Below are 18,225 nucleotides of genomic sequence, written 5' to 3' on the forward strand. Positions count from 1 at the left end.
TTAGAGAACTCCAGCACAGGATGTAGACTCTTAAAACTGTCCAGAGAAAACAATTTTCTACTATGTTCAGGAAACTTTTTTGTGTGTGTGTGTGTGTGTGCGCGTGTGTGTGTGTGTGTGTGTGTGTCTCCTCCAGCCCCCTCCTTCTCTAATTTAAACATCATGGCTGTATGGAGGGGGTGTGCTGATTGCTTTAAGGCCTCTGGAGCCCTGGCCAGACAATGGGCTGCTTTTTCTGCTCTATCTTATCTTTCTGCTAACACGCTCTTCAGGCTCTTCATACACACACACACACACACGCGCGCGTTACATCCCCGCCCCAGAGGTGCGTGTGTGTGCGCGCGCGGGTTATTATTTATGTGTTTATCTAAGAGTGTGTTTGGAATTTATTTCGAGAGGTACTTGTGGAGTGCCGTATAAGGGAGATCAGTGGGGTTAGTGTTGGATCTGGGGGTTAATGGGGCCTGAACATTGTTTTTCCCCCTCCCCTCCTGCTTAGTGATGTCATCCCCTGACGATCGGACCAATCCCAGCGCGAGACAGCCCACGTATCGGCTGCCGTTTAGCAAACTTCCCGACGGACGTGTTTACCAGCTGCTTACACACTGCTGCAGTGGCACAACTGTCCTGTTTATTTCTCTCTTCCGTTTCTCTCTTTTTTTCTCTTTAATGCGGCTGACGTCTCGTTCACGGCCAGCCACAGTAATTAAGGTTGGGGCGTTGAGGGTAGAAGAGATTTTTGTTTGCAGGACTGCAAACGACGCCTTTTCATGCGGCGTTTTGTTTTGCCGGAAAAAAAAAAACCGAGGTTGGAACCTTCGGCGTTAGTCTTCACAGATCGTCCTGTAAAAGGAGTAATGGCGGGATGTTAATACTGACCGCGCGCATGTGCATCTGCTTACTGTATATTTCACATCTCCTCTCGGAGAGAGCCCGTGGCGCTGACGGAGGCCCGTGCCGTGAGAGAGATCTGCAGACTTTCTGCTGTTAAATAATGGAAAGTGTTTGAGTTTTGGAGGAGGAGAGGAACTCTCTTGAAATGCTTTCAAAGGTTTCGTAAGATGGGCTCTGTCTCCGTTTTCTTTTAGGTATAAATTAGGCGATTCGGGTTAATAAATCAAGCGTGGAAAGTCACCTTGTGACCAAGTGGTTTTTCCAGGCCTTTGAACTGGGTGAGGAATATCATTCCGTAGCTTAGACTGCATAAACGTTCTCACATTCATAAGGTATATTTTGAGAGCAGTAATGCACTTAGAGGTGACAGGATTGTTATTTCAGCTTGGCTGAAAATTCTTCTGTGCCTTTTGCACGGAGTTCTGACACTATAAAATCAGCCTTTGACCGACACTCCACCTGGATCTCAGAAACAGCAGTGGAAGTGCTGCTCTCTGCGTTTTTGAATAACTGATGATATTTTCTGTGTTCGTTTTTTCTCCTTTTTTTGTTGCCCCTCTGAGGTTGTGGTACGGAGCTTGATGACATCTGACAGGTTTTCCAGCTCACACCCCACCCGTGTATATCCCCACTGACTCCACCACAGGAGGAAACGCACGCCATCCACGCAGAATGTTTCCCTTTCGATTCGCACGCACGTCCTGAGTAAACGATCTGGATGGATCTCAGATCTTCGCCTTTCACATATCGTAGGGATCCTCCGCTCGGTGGAACACGTTCAGTATTCAGCACATTTCCATAGCGCACATGAAGCGATTTCTGTCTGATTCCCCCCCGCCATGTTAAAACTTTAGAACTCACATTAAATTCTTGTTGACAAGCTCCAGGGGGAAGATGGGGACCATGCTCGTGATCAGGCCACGGCTCCCGACCCCCCCACTCCCCAACCCCCCCCCCACCCCCGTGTCGTCTCCCTCCCCAGCCCGCCGTACGGCCGGAAGGCGTCTGCTCGTGTCTCCAGTGCAATCCCGCCAAACACACCCCACTTCACCGGGAACAACAGTCATCGCAGCGACTTAACATGGCTCATTCAAGAGGAGAAAAAAACCCAGCGTTTTGGGAGCAGCAAAGCTGTCCTCCGCACTGTGAAATATAATATTCCTCCTGCATTCATCACGCCCGTAAACCTGGAGCTGCTGCAGCCATAAGACATAAACTGCGGCCCCCAGACGCAGCGATGCGGCGTATATCCACAGCGAACCGCAGGGGGAGGATCTAAATCCATTACAGGCGCTGTCCCATCAGGCCGAGCAAAGCCCAGCGTCTCCATAACGGGACTTAGCCGCCATCGTAAAATTAGCAGACCCCAGCGTTCCACTTCTCATCGCCTTTATTTTGGTTAAGTCCCCGTTCTTTTTTAGCGCTCCTGGCAGTGAGTGCTGTGTGTGTGTGACCTGCGCTCTGTGAGCTGTGAGCGGTGGGAGTGAGTAAGACTTCTGTGAGCTGTTAGCGGTGGGAGTGAGTAAGACTTCTGTGAGCTGTTAGCGGTGGGAGTGAGTAAGACTCTGTGAGCTGTTAGCGGTGGGAGTGAGTAAGATCGTGGCTGTTGCGTGGAGTGAGTAGACTCTGTGAGCTGTTAGCGGTGGGAGTGAGTAAGACTTCTGTGAGCTGTTAGCGGTGGGAGTGAGTAAGGCTTCTGTGAGCTGTTAGCAGCGGGAGTGAGTAAGACTTCTGTGAGCTGTTAGCGGTGGGAGTGAGTAAGACTTCTGTGAGCTGTTAGCGGTGGGAGTGAGTAAGACTTCTGTGAGCTGTTAGCGGTGGGAGTGAGTAAGGCTTCTGTGAGCTGTTAGCGGTGGGAGTGAGTAAGACTTCTGTGAGCTGTTAGCGGTGGGAGTGAGTAAGGTTTTGGGTGTTCTGTGTGAATGTTGAGATTAACCCTGCGTTGGTTTTGCCTCTGTTTATTGGACGTTCAGGCCTACGCATTTGTTTCGCTACCTTAGTGTGCATTTTTAAGAAGGGGGAAAAACTTAATCATCCTGTGAAATTTGAGTCCTCAACATGGCTGGGTACCCGTAAGCATCTAAACTAGGTTGAGCCCTAAGTTGATCTGTAGCTGAGGAAGGGCGGGGTTTAAATGTGTACTTGAAAGAGGCGGGCTCTCTGCTGATTGGCCGGTCAGTCTGCCCAGTGCCCCCGATTGCACGCTCACGGTGAATGAACCGGTGTTCTCTGGGGCTGCGGTCTGGGCTGGTTTCAGGCCGAGGTCTGCGATGCAAACAGGGCTGATTTATATATGTTTCGTTTGGAATACTCTGGAATATTGGGAGGGGGGGTAAGATTTGGAGAGTCTTCTACTGTTTCTTTGGGTCAGCATTATTTTTTAACAGAGACGTTGCTTGGTGACAGGAAGAACTGAAGTCCGCCGATTTGTCATTTTCTTTTTTTCACTCTAAGCCCATTCCGTTCCCTCTTTTTCTCAAACTGTCGGGGATTATTTCTGTCAGTTTCTGTTCCAAATGCGAACATTTTACTGCTTTTTGCCTTCTTATTTACTGCACGTGCTCAGAAGCTGTATTTCACGGTGTGTCAGAGGTTTAATTAAAGTGCTGTGTAGAAGTGATCCGCTGCAGTGTGCATTTCTCATTAACCCTGCAGATGTGCAGCTGAACATTATACCTCTCATTATACTGCACTCTCCTTACTGTGTCACCTTTAACCTGTTACGGTGTGATGTCACAGACCCTAACTGAACATTCTAATGCTGATGATGTCACAGTCACTGCCGGTGACTGAAAGCAGTGGGGTTCTGGAACACTGGTTTAGAGCTCTGAGAAAAGCATTCTGAAAAGCTGCCCTTCAGAGGGTTAAAGGTCTAGGCCACAAATTACCCTGGTGGAAATGCAGAGCTTTTTTTTGTCCGTCTGAAAATACTTGTCCTTGAGCGCTGAAGTCTGGGAGAGGGTTTGGTTCGGCGGTGAAGTGAAGCAGAACAGAATTAGAGTGACGAGTAAATGTAACCAGACTGCCTGGCGTTGGAGTGTGGCAGCCTGTTCCTCATTTTTAATGTTCTTTCTGTATCTTCACACTCCTCTTCACCTGCGTATACCTGCAGGAATAAGATTTTAAGGGTCACTTCTGCTCATTCTACATTCAGCTGACATGATGTGCAGTTGACATGCATTTGGAGAGTAGTAATGCTGCGTGTCATTTTGGAGTATAATGTACCTGAAAATAGATGTGCAAATGTTTGTTTTGTTTCTGATCTTCTGTGTGTGTGTGTGTGTGTGTGCGCGCGTGCACATGCTTTCTTATCCACGTTATAACATGAGGCCATTGCTGTCCCATCGCAGGCTAATGAACTGCAGGCTAATTCAGCGTTCCTTTACATTCCTTTCTCGCGAATTCCTTTCTTTGAAAGCGGTGCTCATTTCACGATGTATTTGCTTCTGCGGTGCGCAGTTAGGTGGCGTCGGCCAATCAGTGGACAGCCCCGCCGCACCGTAGCGTCGCCAGCGCGTAGCCGTTAGCCGCCCAAGCCCGGCCCAGCGCTCGAAGCCCGCTCAGACCCGAACCCTCGCCGAGCGACACAGACACAGACTCCGGATTCATACAGTTTACAGGCCAGAGCGGCGGCCTTTCCGCGGGCCGCAGCGCCGCGATAGAAGAGCGAGAGCAGCCGGCTCCTCTGGAGCGATGGGGAGAGAGCCCTCCTCCTCCTCAAAGCCCTGAAAACGCGCCTCCCGCTTCTCCTCCTCCCCCAAAATGTGCTGGGGCCCTAAAGCCGCCCTCGTCCGTGGCCGGGCCTCTTATTCCTAATTTATCTGACTAATTCCCCGCTCTGCGGAGACCTAGGGGAGCTGCGGCGGCGTAAGCCTCTTTAATCCGGCCTGTGCCACGTATTCATACTTACACCATATTGTGCAATGGGATCGATCGCACAGTAAAGCCAAAAATAAAAAAAGAACACATCCTTTGTTGCTGGCCCCTTAAATATATATATGTTCTTTCTGTCAATGTCTGAAACACTGTGTACTACACATCTAAATATTTGCTGGGCTGTCTGCAATGTTTTTATTTATTTTTAAAGTTTTCGCTCTTAGAGGAATTACGCGAAATGACAGACAAATATTTAACTGGCCTGAAAGCAAACCCAAAAGGCCTCTAAGAGTCTCTGCAGCCTGGTATTTCTTTAACAGTGTAATACGTTTTTCTGTTTGATTGCCTGGTCTTTGGCCCTAAATATGGTCCTGTTTAAAATTCTGTGAAATGTGTTGCCAGGTTATACCTGAGTGTTACGTTAGACGTTCCTGTACAGCTCATTGATTTCCCAGACTTCACCCCCCGGTTCTACATTGACTTACGCGCTGCTTTTATTCTGTTGCTTATTTTCTTTGGCTTATCCACGGACTTCATACTTAAGATGAAGACATTATTGTACTTAATATCAATTTAAATAGTCCTGCAGACACTTTCTTGCTGCGTGTATTATTAGCAGCCTGTCAGTCCAAACGAATCCATCACAGATCACTCCTCCCATCATAATTCCCCTCACCGGCAGACCACAGCGCTTTGCTCAGTGCTTGCTATTATTATCGTTAAAACTTGAAAAAATCTGTGGCATAAATAAGTAAAATCTGTTGAAGCAAACTTCCCTTGCAGTTAATTCACCTGTGTAAAGCGAAAAGCCTGTTTCGGGCATACTGCTTCATCTGCAGTGTCTGCGTTGTCTGTGTTGAACTTTGTCTCTTCCTCATGTAGCTCGCTACCCCACCAATCCCACCTTGGTAGCCAACGCAACCAAACAGAGAATGTGTTTATCAAAGGAGATTCTGACTTTGGATCAGAAGGGTCAGGGTCACAGAGTGGCTGGTCTGGGTCGTTTTACGTTGCACTTGGGGAAGATGCAATATTGACCAAATAAAATACAGCCTGTACCAAGTGAGTGGAGTTGGATCGGTCAGAGGCGAGATGAATCTGGTGGAGGTATTATGTTTTAGTGCCAAGACTGGGCCTCAGCCAAGCCTTCCATATGTACAGGTTTCCTCCTGGCATTCAAACGTCACATGATGTGAACCGTGTGATGTCCTCTCATGCTCTTAGCTGTCCTATTTAAGTTGTTTTACATGGGAACGTGGTCAATACCAAGATCGGTACTGACAAAAACTATCAAATCCTGGAGAGTTGGATGCCTGTGAATATGAATGTTTTGGACATTTGAGTATTGTACGTCTTGGACTTTGTAATTGCATATTAATACATGCCGCTTTTCACATTTTGAAAGGACATGATTAAATTGTACATTTCCAGTTTCTAGAGCTGTTTGAAATGTCTGCACATTGTCCTACGCTGTGCCATTGTAATGGTCATTAAGAAACCGGTTTAATTGCAATGCATTAAAAGCAGGATTTCTGGAAAAAGGACTGTAAAATACCTTGTTCATATGGTCCAGTGTTCAAAATGTGTGGTGGGAAAAAAAATGTGAATAAATAATTTTTCATCTGTATCCTGTAGGTATCGTGCTGCCGTGTTCCCTGCTGGTGGTGCAGAAAAGTTCAAGCTTCTTTTGAGATAATTAGCCTGTATTCTGTGCCCTGTCAGTCAGAGCGCTACCCGAGCAGGTGCCCCGGTCCGGCCTGAATAATGCGACCAGGCTGCTCTGTGTGTAATTGTGCGTCGGGCGGGCGGAGGGGCGCGGCTGGGCCGCGGTGCCGGCGTCTCCGGGCGGCTCGCGGGCCGGGCAGAATGACACCTGGGCCTTCAGCTTGATCGATGGCGGAGCAGCCCTCCCGCAGGCCTGTTAAGGGGTGTGTGTTAAAGCTGGCGCTCGCGTTAGGAGAGACAGGAGGGGAGAGGAGACGCGCGGGAGTAAATTGAGCCTGGGCGCTGATCCGTAGGGGAAGCGCTCCCACGTGTTTTCTTTTTTTTTTTTTTTTTTCCTCTTTTTTTTCGGGGATTGATCCGGCCCCCCCCTGCAGGGGATCAGGCCTGTGCCACCTGGATGTTTAATGTGTGAGCCCTCCTGAAAGGGCTGGATGAATAGACACATCTGTATCGCTGGAGCGACGTTCGGCTGAAGAGTACGCGCCCTGTCCGGTTTCGGGCTCCTGTCCGCTGGTACCGCTGCCGCCCCCGACACAGGACGGGCGGACGGACGGACAGACGGACAGACAGACGGACGGCATAGGCTGTGATGGAAGAGGCTCGTACCTCACGCACAGGCGGCGTGAGGCGGAGGTATCCGAGCCGTCTCCAGCGCTGGCGGTATCCCAGGCCCGCTAGACGCCGCGCACCTTGACCACCTATTATGAAGCTCTTTGCTGCGGTGTCAAGTGGAGGCGGGCTAATTGGGTGAAGCTGTAGAGCATGTTAGGCGGCGGTGCTGGGCTGCCGGTCTGACAGCCGCGTGTCAGCGGGGCCCACTCGAGTGTGGCTGAGAGACAGAGACCTGTCACCGGCCCGGGGGCTAGCCGCGGCGCCGCTCGGAGGAGCCTCCAGAAGCGCGCGGGCGTGCGTGCGTGCGGCGCGCCTCCGCCGGATCCCCCTCCTCCTCCTCCTCCTCCTCCTCCTCCTCCCGATCCTAACGGCCTCCCGCTCGCCCCTCTGCTCGCCCCTCTGCTCGCCCCTCTGCTCCAGGGTGTCCTACACGCCACGGGCTGCTCTTACAGGCTTGTCGACAGCGCCGGCCCGTGTGAGGTACCGCACCCTGACAATCTGCATCTCGCCTCATTGTGCGTACGGGACTGCGGTGATTAATCACGGAGAGCTTCCATGGGTCATTCAGAAAAAGAAAAAAGAAAAGAAGGAAAAACTGAGTTTTTAAAAAAAGTTTATTACACCATAATTAGCTAAATTGCATGCAGTCCTTTCATGTTGATGTTTGTATTAGGGGTGTGAGGGGCACTTTTATGTCACTGCACGGTAATTCTGCACATGTGTATTTTCAGTGTGGCTGAGTAATGGTGAGAGTATGCAATAGGTGGTGTGCTCACTATGTTGGTATTTATTATTGTTAATTAATTTTTTCCCCTGTGTCGTTTAAGAGCTCCTGCAGATCTCTTTCCGTACTGTGTGTGGAACGTACTGTAAGCATTATGGAACAAAGGCACATGTGACCACCAAATGTACAGTCGGCGAGATGCCAGTGAAAATATGAAATATGCAGAAATGAATGTGTTTGGTTTGCATTGGCAATTAACATCGTGTTCGATACGCACGCACGTTCAGAGCTAATTGTGTCCAACCGTGTGCAGCAGCAGCAGCGCGGTACGCTAGCTGCGTTTGAGCTAACGCTGAGAGCGGTTCGCTCGGTGTCGTCTGACGCGTGCCAGATAACTGAGCAGTGTGTGTGTGTGTTCCACTCAGAGCCTCCAGTCTGCCTGCATCCCATCAGCCACCGGGAGTTAAACCCGCGTTCCGATCGCTGTCTCCCACATGTCCCTGTAGGCCCTGGGACAGCACGGCCAAGCGGCTAATTACACGACCGAGTGGCTAATTGTGACGTTTATGAAAACGAGCAGCTGAGCTGATAGTCAAATAAAGCAGGCGTGGACGAGACGGGTACTGCACGCGGCTGGAAAGCGTTCAGAGCTGGACAAATGACACCTATAAGGCACCGTGTAGCGTCCATGTTGAAACTCCTCTGCAGCGAGGGCCTTCGAACCCCCCCCCATGAACCCAGGTTGTCACGGTGAAAATGCCTCTCCCCCTTGTGTCTTAGGTGCCTGAACCCCCTCTGTCCCCGCAGTCCCCTCGCGCACCACAGAGGGCGCTGGACTTGGAGTTGCTCCAGGCGGAATCAGACGTCCCTCTCAGACAGAGCCCCAGACACGCTCGGTCCCAGTGGGCGGGGTCCCAGTGGGCGGAGTCCCAGCGGCCTGGCTCCTCCCTCTCGGGGTCCCTGAAGACCTCCCGTGAGCCGCGGGACTCTGTGAGGAGCCCCTATCCTTTTGGGACGTTCTGGTCTTCCAAATAAACCATCTGCACACTTACCAGACCTGGGTCAAATACGTGTTTTTTTTTTTTTCCAAATACTTTTCTACGCTTTACTGATCTTGTCTGGTGTATTGGAACCAATGAAATACTCTCAAAAAGTGCAAACCCCCGCCTTCTGGTCATATTGGCAGGCTCAATTACACCAGGCAAGATCAATAGAGCACAGAAAAGTATTTGAATCCAAAACAAATACGTATTTGACCCAGGGCTGGAACTTACTAAATGAACCATCTGCGAACTTACGTGTGACTTATGGTGTGAAGTAGATTATTTTTAATGAGAGAATGCCTTTACACGTTTTATTTTGCTTGGTATTTGTCCAGATTAATTTGAACCACACATTTATTGTATTTATTATTTCTGATGGTTAATGCTGTGCTTCCTTTTCTCCCTTTGCAATGTGATTAACAAAAATGAGAAAAGAAAGGATTAAAAAAGTGTGTCTGTTATACAGTCCTTTTGTCTCTTGTTTAAAAGTGACTCGTTTTAGGTAATTTTCCCCTGCCCTTAAAAAAGGGGAAGAGGGAAAAAAAATCAATAAGCCATTTTAGTCTCTATCTATCAAAGTTGTTTCATACTTGTCTGTTTGAAAGCAGGACTGTGGCACTTTAATAGGATCGCGCAGTCTATTCCAAATGTATGCCAATGATTCCTGTCATCACATGGCAGCCTGGCCATGCTTCGCTGAGCGCCCACTTCTCTCTTGTCAGCCCGGCTGAAGACAAGCATTTAGTTGCAAACTTTGAACAGGTTGCGCAAAACAGAAATGATGTGACTGCTTCCCCTCCCGGCGTCACTCTCGGGCGGAGTGAGAAGGTCGGCCCGCCTGGCCGGCGGAGACGTGACCGTCTGAGCGGATTATTCCTCCGTCGAGCCGCACGCGCGCGGCGTAGCGCAAGCCTTTGTTGTTTTTGTTTAGTTTTTTTTTTTTTTTCTTCTTGCGCGGTAAAGAGGAAGGAAGGGAGCGTTCGGCAGGAAGGCGAGGAGGAGGAGGAGGAGGAGGAGGAGTAGGCGGCGAGCGGGGACGTGCGCTCGAGGGTCAGCGGGGACCCGGGGAGTGCCACTGGGTTCCTGGTGTGTGCGGAGAATCCCGGACGAGCCCCCCCTCGCCCCCCCAATGTCAGTACGGTGCAGCGACTCTCGCTCCGTCCCTAATATCAGGTGCTCTCTCTCTCTCCCTGCGATCGCCATTATTGTTCATAAACCTTAAACGCGCTCTTCTTTCACATTTCACAACCTGCATCCTCACCGCCCCCCCCAGCCCAGTTCGAGGGGGGGGCACCCTTCGCCTCGCCTACGCCCAGAGTGACTCCCGTGTTTGACAGTCTCCACATCAAAGCCATTGCCCTGTATTTTCCGCCTTGTAGCACACGCGGGTAAAATGGCTTGTCAGGCAGAGGTGTCTGGGAGCTGACAAGACGCCGCAGTGACATTTCAGCCCGAAAGAGCAAGTGTCTTGCAACCGAGTGGTCAAATATCAAATAATAGGTCAAGCAGGAAGGAGCCGGGCGGCGTCCAGAAGGCAGTTTCTGGCAACTCACTTGACAAGCGGCTGGGGGCCGCGCGACGTAGCAAACTGATGTTCTGTTGGGCATCGCCAGACAGTCTGTTCCATATTGCCTTCAGAAGACGAGACACTGACATTGATTAATCTCTTTAACCCCCTGAGCGTGGACACGGGGGGGGTACCGCGGGGGTACCGGGGGTTGGGGGGGGGCTCGATGCTCGCCGCTCACCGCTCGATGGGTCAGCTCCTGCCGCCTCGCACCCAGGTCCCAAACTGGGTGTTCCTCAGCTCATTAGAATACTCTGACCCCATCATCCTTGCAAGCTATTTGACTGTAAAACACAGGTGCCTTACCCCCCCCTTGTTTTGCGCCACAGTCTTCCCAATCTGCCTCCTCAGGACTACAGAGAAGAGAAATGTCTGCTTTCTTGAGCAGTTCCAAACCACAACTATCAGGCTTTAAAAAAAAAAAAAAATTATTTTTATTTTTTATTTTTTGTGATGAGTGTGAAGAATTATCTTCTGAAACTGCGCTGGTGTCCTGAAAAGATAAGTAGGAGAATCGCCAGTGAATCGGAGTTGTAGTTATTTGGCTTTTGTTGGGTGTTTAATATAAAATAAAACACGATGCGTTTCCAGGAGACTGCTGTGTGCTCACTGATCTTCAGTGTGGAAGCCTCTTCCATGTTTTTTTCCTCAGTTCTGAATTTTAATGGCGGGCGATGGACACAGTCTGAGAGAGACTTGTCAAAGCCTGACAGCCATCAAGCAGACGCCAGGACTGACATAAATATTTAATGCGGGGCAACCAACAGCATGTCATGTCAGGTCCGTGATTAGGATAAATGGTGGCCCTCTCTGATATACACAGCTTGGCAGCGGGCGTCGGCACTTCACAGATACGCCATCGGCGAGCGGGAGAGAGAGCCTGTTTAACCCCCATTTCCATAAGCAGCTTCCCTGGAATGGTGTGGAATGAGCCCATCACTGCCGCTCTGACATCTGACCTCCAGAAGCAGGCGCGGTGGCGGCGGGCCTCCTTCATGCCGACGTGTTTGTACATTTCATATCGGGTTATTTTTGACGAGCATAATGCACAATTCTTCCTCTCCGCCTGTTTTTTTGTGAATGAGGTCCACCTCTCAGGCCGTCTCCACCTGAGGTAATATCGACGATAAAAATGGTTATATGCTTATATAAAAATGTATCTTACCGATTTTTTTTAATGAGAAGGGTTTTCTAATGTTAATAATTTTTGTCTAAATTGTCTTAATTTTTTCTTTTTCCGTTTAAATAATGTGTTTATTTAACATTCTCAGTGACACATTGAGGGTGCAATGGTGCTGAGGTACAATAAACCAAAAAAATAATTTAGAAAATAAGAACATGGAGAGCAAATGGAATCATCAATTGAAACCGTTACAATCCAAATTAACAGGGTTAATTTTCTTAGTGTTACAAAATAATCAAGTTTCAGTACTGGGTTTTTTTCTTCGGAGGTATGAGGAGCACAGAATTTATATTGCTTGATGTTCTCATAAAACCTAAATTTAAAAATACATATTCCAGATTATTTGGATGAAGATCATTTATACAGTGCCTGATCATATTTAAATGTGTGTGTGTGTGCGTGTGTGTATGAATATCATTTGTATGGTTTTCCTGTCTTTTCCAGTTCTAATCTTTAGATGTATTCCTGTCGCGTTTTGCTTGTCTTACCTGGTTAAAGACCCATAACCGAGAGTGTCTCTGCGGTCCCTAATTTGTGGAGCCTACGGTTCGACAAAGTCCTTTTTAACTTCACAGGAGAAAGTCTGCATAAATCAACATTAACCTGTGACTCTTAGGACTTGGACCTGGATGTGAGGGAGGTCTAGCGTGTGAAATTTGCATGCAAGTGGAAACCTAAAAAAAAAATTACACACCTAACAAAACAATCACCTCGGCATCTGGATAACTTGTTTTTTCTTTGCTGGTCTGGCCCTCTAATGAAGCAGCTTGCTTTAAGACTGTCCCCTTTCACGACTGCCCACCTGATCAATATTTTAATCTCTCAGATGTTTTCTTTTTAATATTCCGTTAAAAAAGTACTCTCTTTAATTTTAATTTTTCTCCCCGGGTAATTATGATTTGTTATCATTCAGCTTGCGGTGGCGTTCGGCTGTAAGTGAATTAACATGGCGGAGACCGCATGCTAGCCCCAGGCTAACGCTCGCGTGCAGCACTGCTTTGATGACTGTACTGCTCCCAGCACCCCACAGGAAGTGCTCTCGTGTTACTAAATTATCTTTTTAATTTTCCAGCCAAAGTTTCTAAGTTACATGCAGGAAACGCTTTGCGACGCTGAGCATTACACACGTGTGTAACAAGTCCTTTGTTTGTTATGAAAGTGTTACAATAAAACGGGCATGCCTTGGGGGGTTTAGAATTGTGAAAGTACAGAAGTATGTGCTCCAGACTATTATCCTGGGCTGAGTATGTCGATATGAGTGGATTTGATGTGCTGTTCTTGGTGGGCACTTTAACAAGTTATCAACAGGGACTCTCGACCCTGGACTTTGAGCCCTGTTGTAAAAGACGTCATGTTTTCAGGAGTTCACAGCATACCCAAAAGCATTATCTTCAGTTTTAGATTAACTCTCTGGCCCCAATTTTACTGGCTCTGCTCATGTCACTTTTAGATATTTTTTTTCCCCCAAATGATTCAAATACGAAATGTTCTTCTTCCGATGATTAAACAGGAAAAGGCTTTAATCATCGGAATAAGACACACTGCGGTGTTGTTACCGAGTCAGAGGGAGGGACGTTGGGCACGCACGCGCCCTTTGGAGAAGAGTGACTACGCGCTGAGCTCAGGTACATCTGCGGGGAGACGGCTCGCGGCTGGGGAGGGACGGAATTTAACCGTGGGGACATCGAGGCGGCGCAGGCGCGGTTCACAAGGTGCCTGCGTGCTTTTCCAAGTGAAGCAGACACTTTACTGTAATGAGCTTCCCCCAATGTGAGCCCCCCCCCCCCAACGCGAGCCCCCCGATCCGGAATGTGCGGCAGCAGGCCGCAGCTGCATAATGCTGGAATTCATTACGGGGGCTTATTGGGGTCAGACCTCCATACTGTAACTCAACGGCCCGATTTCATGCAGATATCAACCGTGCCGATCAATTTGCTACATGCCGGATTACCCAGGGAAACTGAGCAGAGATGTCTCTGTAATTATTATTTTTTTCCCACGCACCCTCTCTCTTCCTTTTGTACGCTACCCTTCCGCTAGTTTTGTGTGAGTTAAGTTCATGTGCAGTTGGCTATTTTGTGTTATGGATTTATATTTGATGCATTGACAAGTGCGTTACCTTATTGTGGAAAAGTAGGCTACAAGAAATTAATTGACATGAAAGAAACATCTGGATTATATAAAGGTCAAGGACAATAAGATAAAAGTGTTAATGATTATTTATGTCTCAAGAACAGAATATTTATACAGGTCTCACTACTTTCTTCTGCCTGTTTCTTAAGGAGGAAATGACACCCTCAATCAGAGGGCTCCTTTATTTAAATAATTCAGGATTCTGATTCGAACCGCACTCCTCGATAGGTGCCTTCCCGTAATTGTTTTCGTTCCTTGTCATTTTTATTGCGTTGCATTAGGATGGTGTAATGGACCGCATTTCTGCCCTGGAACCCGAGCGCATGTTTAATATTACATGCAGAGCTTGAGAGTGAAGGGCCGTGCCCCTGTGTGCGGTGCCAGAGCATGATTGCCTTAAAAAAAATAAAAAATAAAAATGACGTTGCTACAATGGCAGCCTAATCCTGTGTACAGCCGACTCACACGCACATACAGGACAAAACCGGATCACTGCCCACACAGAGCTGCACCCGTGCCGAGGCTCGGGGGCGAAGGCCGGACGGAGGAAGCCGCTTTTTTCGAGGCGACACGCTTTTGGGCGGGAAAAATGTGAAACCTCATCTGCGGTCTCAGCCCCCGCGCTCTGCGTGCGGCTGTCGCTTCTCCTGGAGAGCCCGGCCTGGCGCTGATGTTCATCCGAGTCAGCGGCGTATAACGCGGCGCATGACCGGCGGCTGAGCCCGCGGTCCGGAGGTGGGTAAGTGGATAAGCCGCCCGATAAACAACTGTCACCGCTGTCATTTCTCAGGCCCGCGGCCAAACGCGGCGCTCGAACGTCACAGCGGCGTGTGTACGCCGCGTTTGGGCGTCACGCATAACGGGGGGGAGTGGGAGGGCCTCGGGCATCCTACGTAAGGCCCACGTCCCAGCGCACGCAGGGAGTCTGTCAAAGCAGGCGTCCGTCACACAGAACGAGGGAGAACAGGAGGGGACGTTTCCACTTTAATCGTAGGACCTGCCGTCTGCGCTGCTCGGTGGAAACGAAACGCGCGGCGGGTGTGTTACCGTGGCGAGGAGATGAAAAACTAAAAAACCCAAAACAACATTAAGGAGCTCTTTCCCCACGTGATCTCCCCAGTCATAATCTACAGCTCTTCCGCCTGCTCGCTCTCTTCTGCTTCTTCTGCGGTGTGAAGATTGGCACGGGCATTAAGAGGGAGTCCATCTGCTGCGTTTGAGGGGTGAGGGGGGTGGGGCCTGGGGGGGAGGGGGGGGATGCCATTGTTGTTGTCAATAACAACTGGAAAGCTGTCACTTAGACTGATAAAGGGGATGGAAAGCCATTTCCGCCCCGGCCACAGAGAAGCGCGGAGCACTTTATTAGGGTTTTTAAAGGTTCCGTTGGGCCCCGGGAGCCGGTGCTGTTCCGGTATGCCGAGTCGGGATGATGGCTTTTCCGGTATATGACACGTCCCAGCGCCCCTGCGGCCCGGCCCGGCCCGCCCCTCCCTCTCCGCGCCGGGTCGCGGCTCCGGCTGGGGCGTCCCTTAAGTGCATCCCGATTGGTTAAGTGCAGCGCTCCGATTCGGTGTTAATTCAGCCGGAGTGCCTCCAGCAGCCCGCGTCCGGGGGAGCCGGCCCGTGGGAGGCGGGCACACCTGCGTTCCGGGTGCGGACTCTCCGCGGGTAACGAGCGGGGCGGTTTGGGGAAACGGGGAAAGGGAAGTGCCAGCTCGCTAACTCCCCACCCCACGCCGCCTCGCACACGCGCGTGCACTCCGACGCGCACAGAGACAAAGCTGCTAATAAAACTTTCATGAGGAAGCCTTTTTAGTCCGACCCTATTGTCCGGGCCCCCCATTAAGTCCTGGGCATTCAGGGATCCCTCCCAACGCTGGTGACAATGGAGAGGCTCCTGTATTTTTCCACCTCTCCGTGCCTGGAGGAAGCCAGTGTTATTATTATTTCATACCTCAGAAGGATCTGCGGCCCACTTTGGGGCCCCGGAGCGGCCCCACACACCATCCTGTTTGGGGCATGCCCGACAGGACCATTAGCCGCCCCTGGAATGCTATTGTTCAGCGCAGGACCGTGCTCCAGCGCGCCCAACGGGAAGAGGCTTGTTGTTGTTTCAGTTTGAGTTTTTTTTTTTTTTCTTTCCCCCTCAGTAGGTGAAACCAGGAGGAAACACCGAGTTGAATAAGAAGTCAAAGTGCCTCATGTTAGTGTAAATTGAGAGCATAATATAGAAATCTGAAAATAAGATCATCCACCGTAAAAAAAAAAAAAAAAAAATGTTCAGCCTACATTTATGGAGCCCTCCAGTGTGTCTGAGATCTTTACTCGCCTGTGTTCTCGGTTGTACAAGTATATTCTGTGGAAACGAGAACGGCGGAAAAACAGAGCTACATTTATTTACTGAAGCTTTACGGAGTTTAAATTATTATTTGAGGGAGGGCACGGCTCGGCATGCCGGTATCCCGCGGACGTCTGAGTGGCTAATTAAGAAAAAAAGACGCATGGTGACCTTTGAACAGGATGATTGACACGGACAGGCAGTTAAAATCCCTAACCTTCACAAATGTCAGGTGAAGCTCAAATACAGGATCAGGGCTGTTGATTCATTCTCTTTGGACTGCGCCTGACAGGATTGGCTATTTCACTATAATATTTAAAGATTATTTATTTATAAAGAAACTGGCCATCATTGGAATATCATTACTTCTGAGGCCGATTTCGTTTGGACCAACAGTTTGCCTTTTTTACGAACAAGTAAATCTCCAGATTCTTGCGTGGACATGAAGTTTCAAGGAGGAATGAAGAAATTCATTCTGAAGTGCGCGCTCAAATGTAGCCAGATGTTATTGTGGATGAGTAGGACTGTGATGTAATTTCCTGTGCAGGAGTGTCATGATTCTGTGGGAGTCTGGCGTAATCTCACTATAGGAAAGAAGGGTTCGCTGCCCACGTTGTAGTGTAGGCTACTCCTCAAAGTTCCAGTTATTTTAAGCTCTCAAACTTTTGCTCTTGTTTGCTTGTTTTGCCCTGATAATTACAAACAAAAAAATGCAGAAAACTGTGTGTGGCAGATTAAAGACTTCCCGCTCTTTCCCCTCTGCTCGGGCGTTCCCAGAAGAGCAGTCAGTGTGATTAGGTGTGGCTGCAGAGACCAGCACCCCGCTCCTTTTCTTGGATGGCTCCTAATTTTCTGTGAGTTGCTGAAAGGATGCGTTTGTGTTATTTGCGCTTTTATGTCGAAAAACTTCAAAGGCCCCGTCTCCTCTTCGCCTATCGTCGATGACAGATACCGCACCTGGGGAGACGGGCGGTTCCTTATTTATTAATTTATTTGCTCGCCGACTAAAGATAAAATATGCCGCGCTCCTTTTAGAAAACTGAGGAATTGTTATTGAGACCGATGTATGGGAGCGGCGCCGCTAATATATTAATTTAATCCTCCTGTTCAGTGTCTTATATCCCCGAAGATGGGCAGTAATCAGTTTGTTCCTGTCTGCTGGTTTTCGCCGAGGGGAGGGCAGTGTTAATCAGGAGTGGCGTAGCACTTGGAGCTGGTGGGGAGATGGGAGGAGGGAGAGATGACACCTCACAGATTCATTACCGTTAAGTCTCTGGAGCCGCGCCATTCCCTCTCCCCGCGGAAACGAATAACGGCAGCCAGGCAAGGAAGTAGAACTACCGGGGCAGCGCGCGAGAGCGCGAGGGCGCCGCCTTTAATTCTGAACCAACAACACCGCGCTTTGTTCAGAGTTGTTCGGTAAAAACGCAGAGTGACAGTAATGTATTTCTCGCCTATTCATTTTAAGAGTAAACAGTGGAAAAAAAGCTCAAGTTCTTCGCTGACGGTAAAAAAAGTACTGCTGCAGCACAAATTAACTGAAAGCACAGCACTGATTAATTGTGATATCACACAGTGATAGAAAATCTAGTTTTTCTTTGTTTTTGTTTTCATGCTACAGAAAAAAAAATGCGACTAAATATGTTGTCAACGAACAGAAGTTTGTTTACTCTTACTGAGTTATATACAAGCACTGTGTATTGCTATATATTGCGTAGGCTACACATCACTGTATTTCGCACATTTATATTGCGCAAGCAGAATTTTGTTAAATCGTAAATTTGTATAACAAACAAATATTCCTGACAGTACATACATAATCAGACAATGCCAGGAAACATTTTTCTGTAATACAGTGGCTCAAAAAATAACCAGGAGTTTTAATTACAATATTCAAATATAATTAAAATATTTACACCCCATATATAGATATAGATGGAGGTGTGGGTTGTGGACAGAACGAAAGATTGCACATCTATTTTTCTTTGTAAGTGTAGCAAATTTCACAGCTATTGGCACATGGGGTATGGCTAGGACGTACCCTTTGGCAGCTGATTGATACTCACAAATGTCTTCCGTGATTGTTTTGACCTTTCAGTTGTCATCCAGTTGAACTTTCACCCTCAGAAT

The 18,225-nt window shown here is 48.8% G+C and overlaps 1 protein-coding gene across 1 annotated transcript in view; it reads left to right on the forward strand.

The window, feature by feature from the left end:
- The window catches only part of LOC135258660 (coiled-coil domain-containing protein 171-like), a 66,544-nt gene extending 57,209 nt beyond the window's left edge, over positions 1-9,335 (forward strand). The window contains exons 24-25 of the mRNA XM_064342103.1: positions 7,528-7,587; positions 8,612-9,335. Of these exons, the coding sequence (XP_064198173.1) occupies positions 7,528-7,587; positions 8,612-8,866 (315 nt within the window). The 3' untranslated portion in view covers positions 8,867-9,335. The remainder of the gene's footprint in view (positions 1-7,527; positions 7,588-8,611) is intronic.
- The last annotated feature ends 8,890 nt before the right edge of the window (positions 9,336-18,225 follow it).

The sequence above is a fragment of the Anguilla rostrata genome, chromosome 7 (genome assembly GCF_018555375.3).
Source record: "Anguilla rostrata isolate EN2019 chromosome 7, ASM1855537v3, whole genome shotgun sequence".
NCBI lineage: Eukaryota > Metazoa > Chordata > Actinopteri > Anguilliformes > Anguillidae > Anguilla > Anguilla rostrata.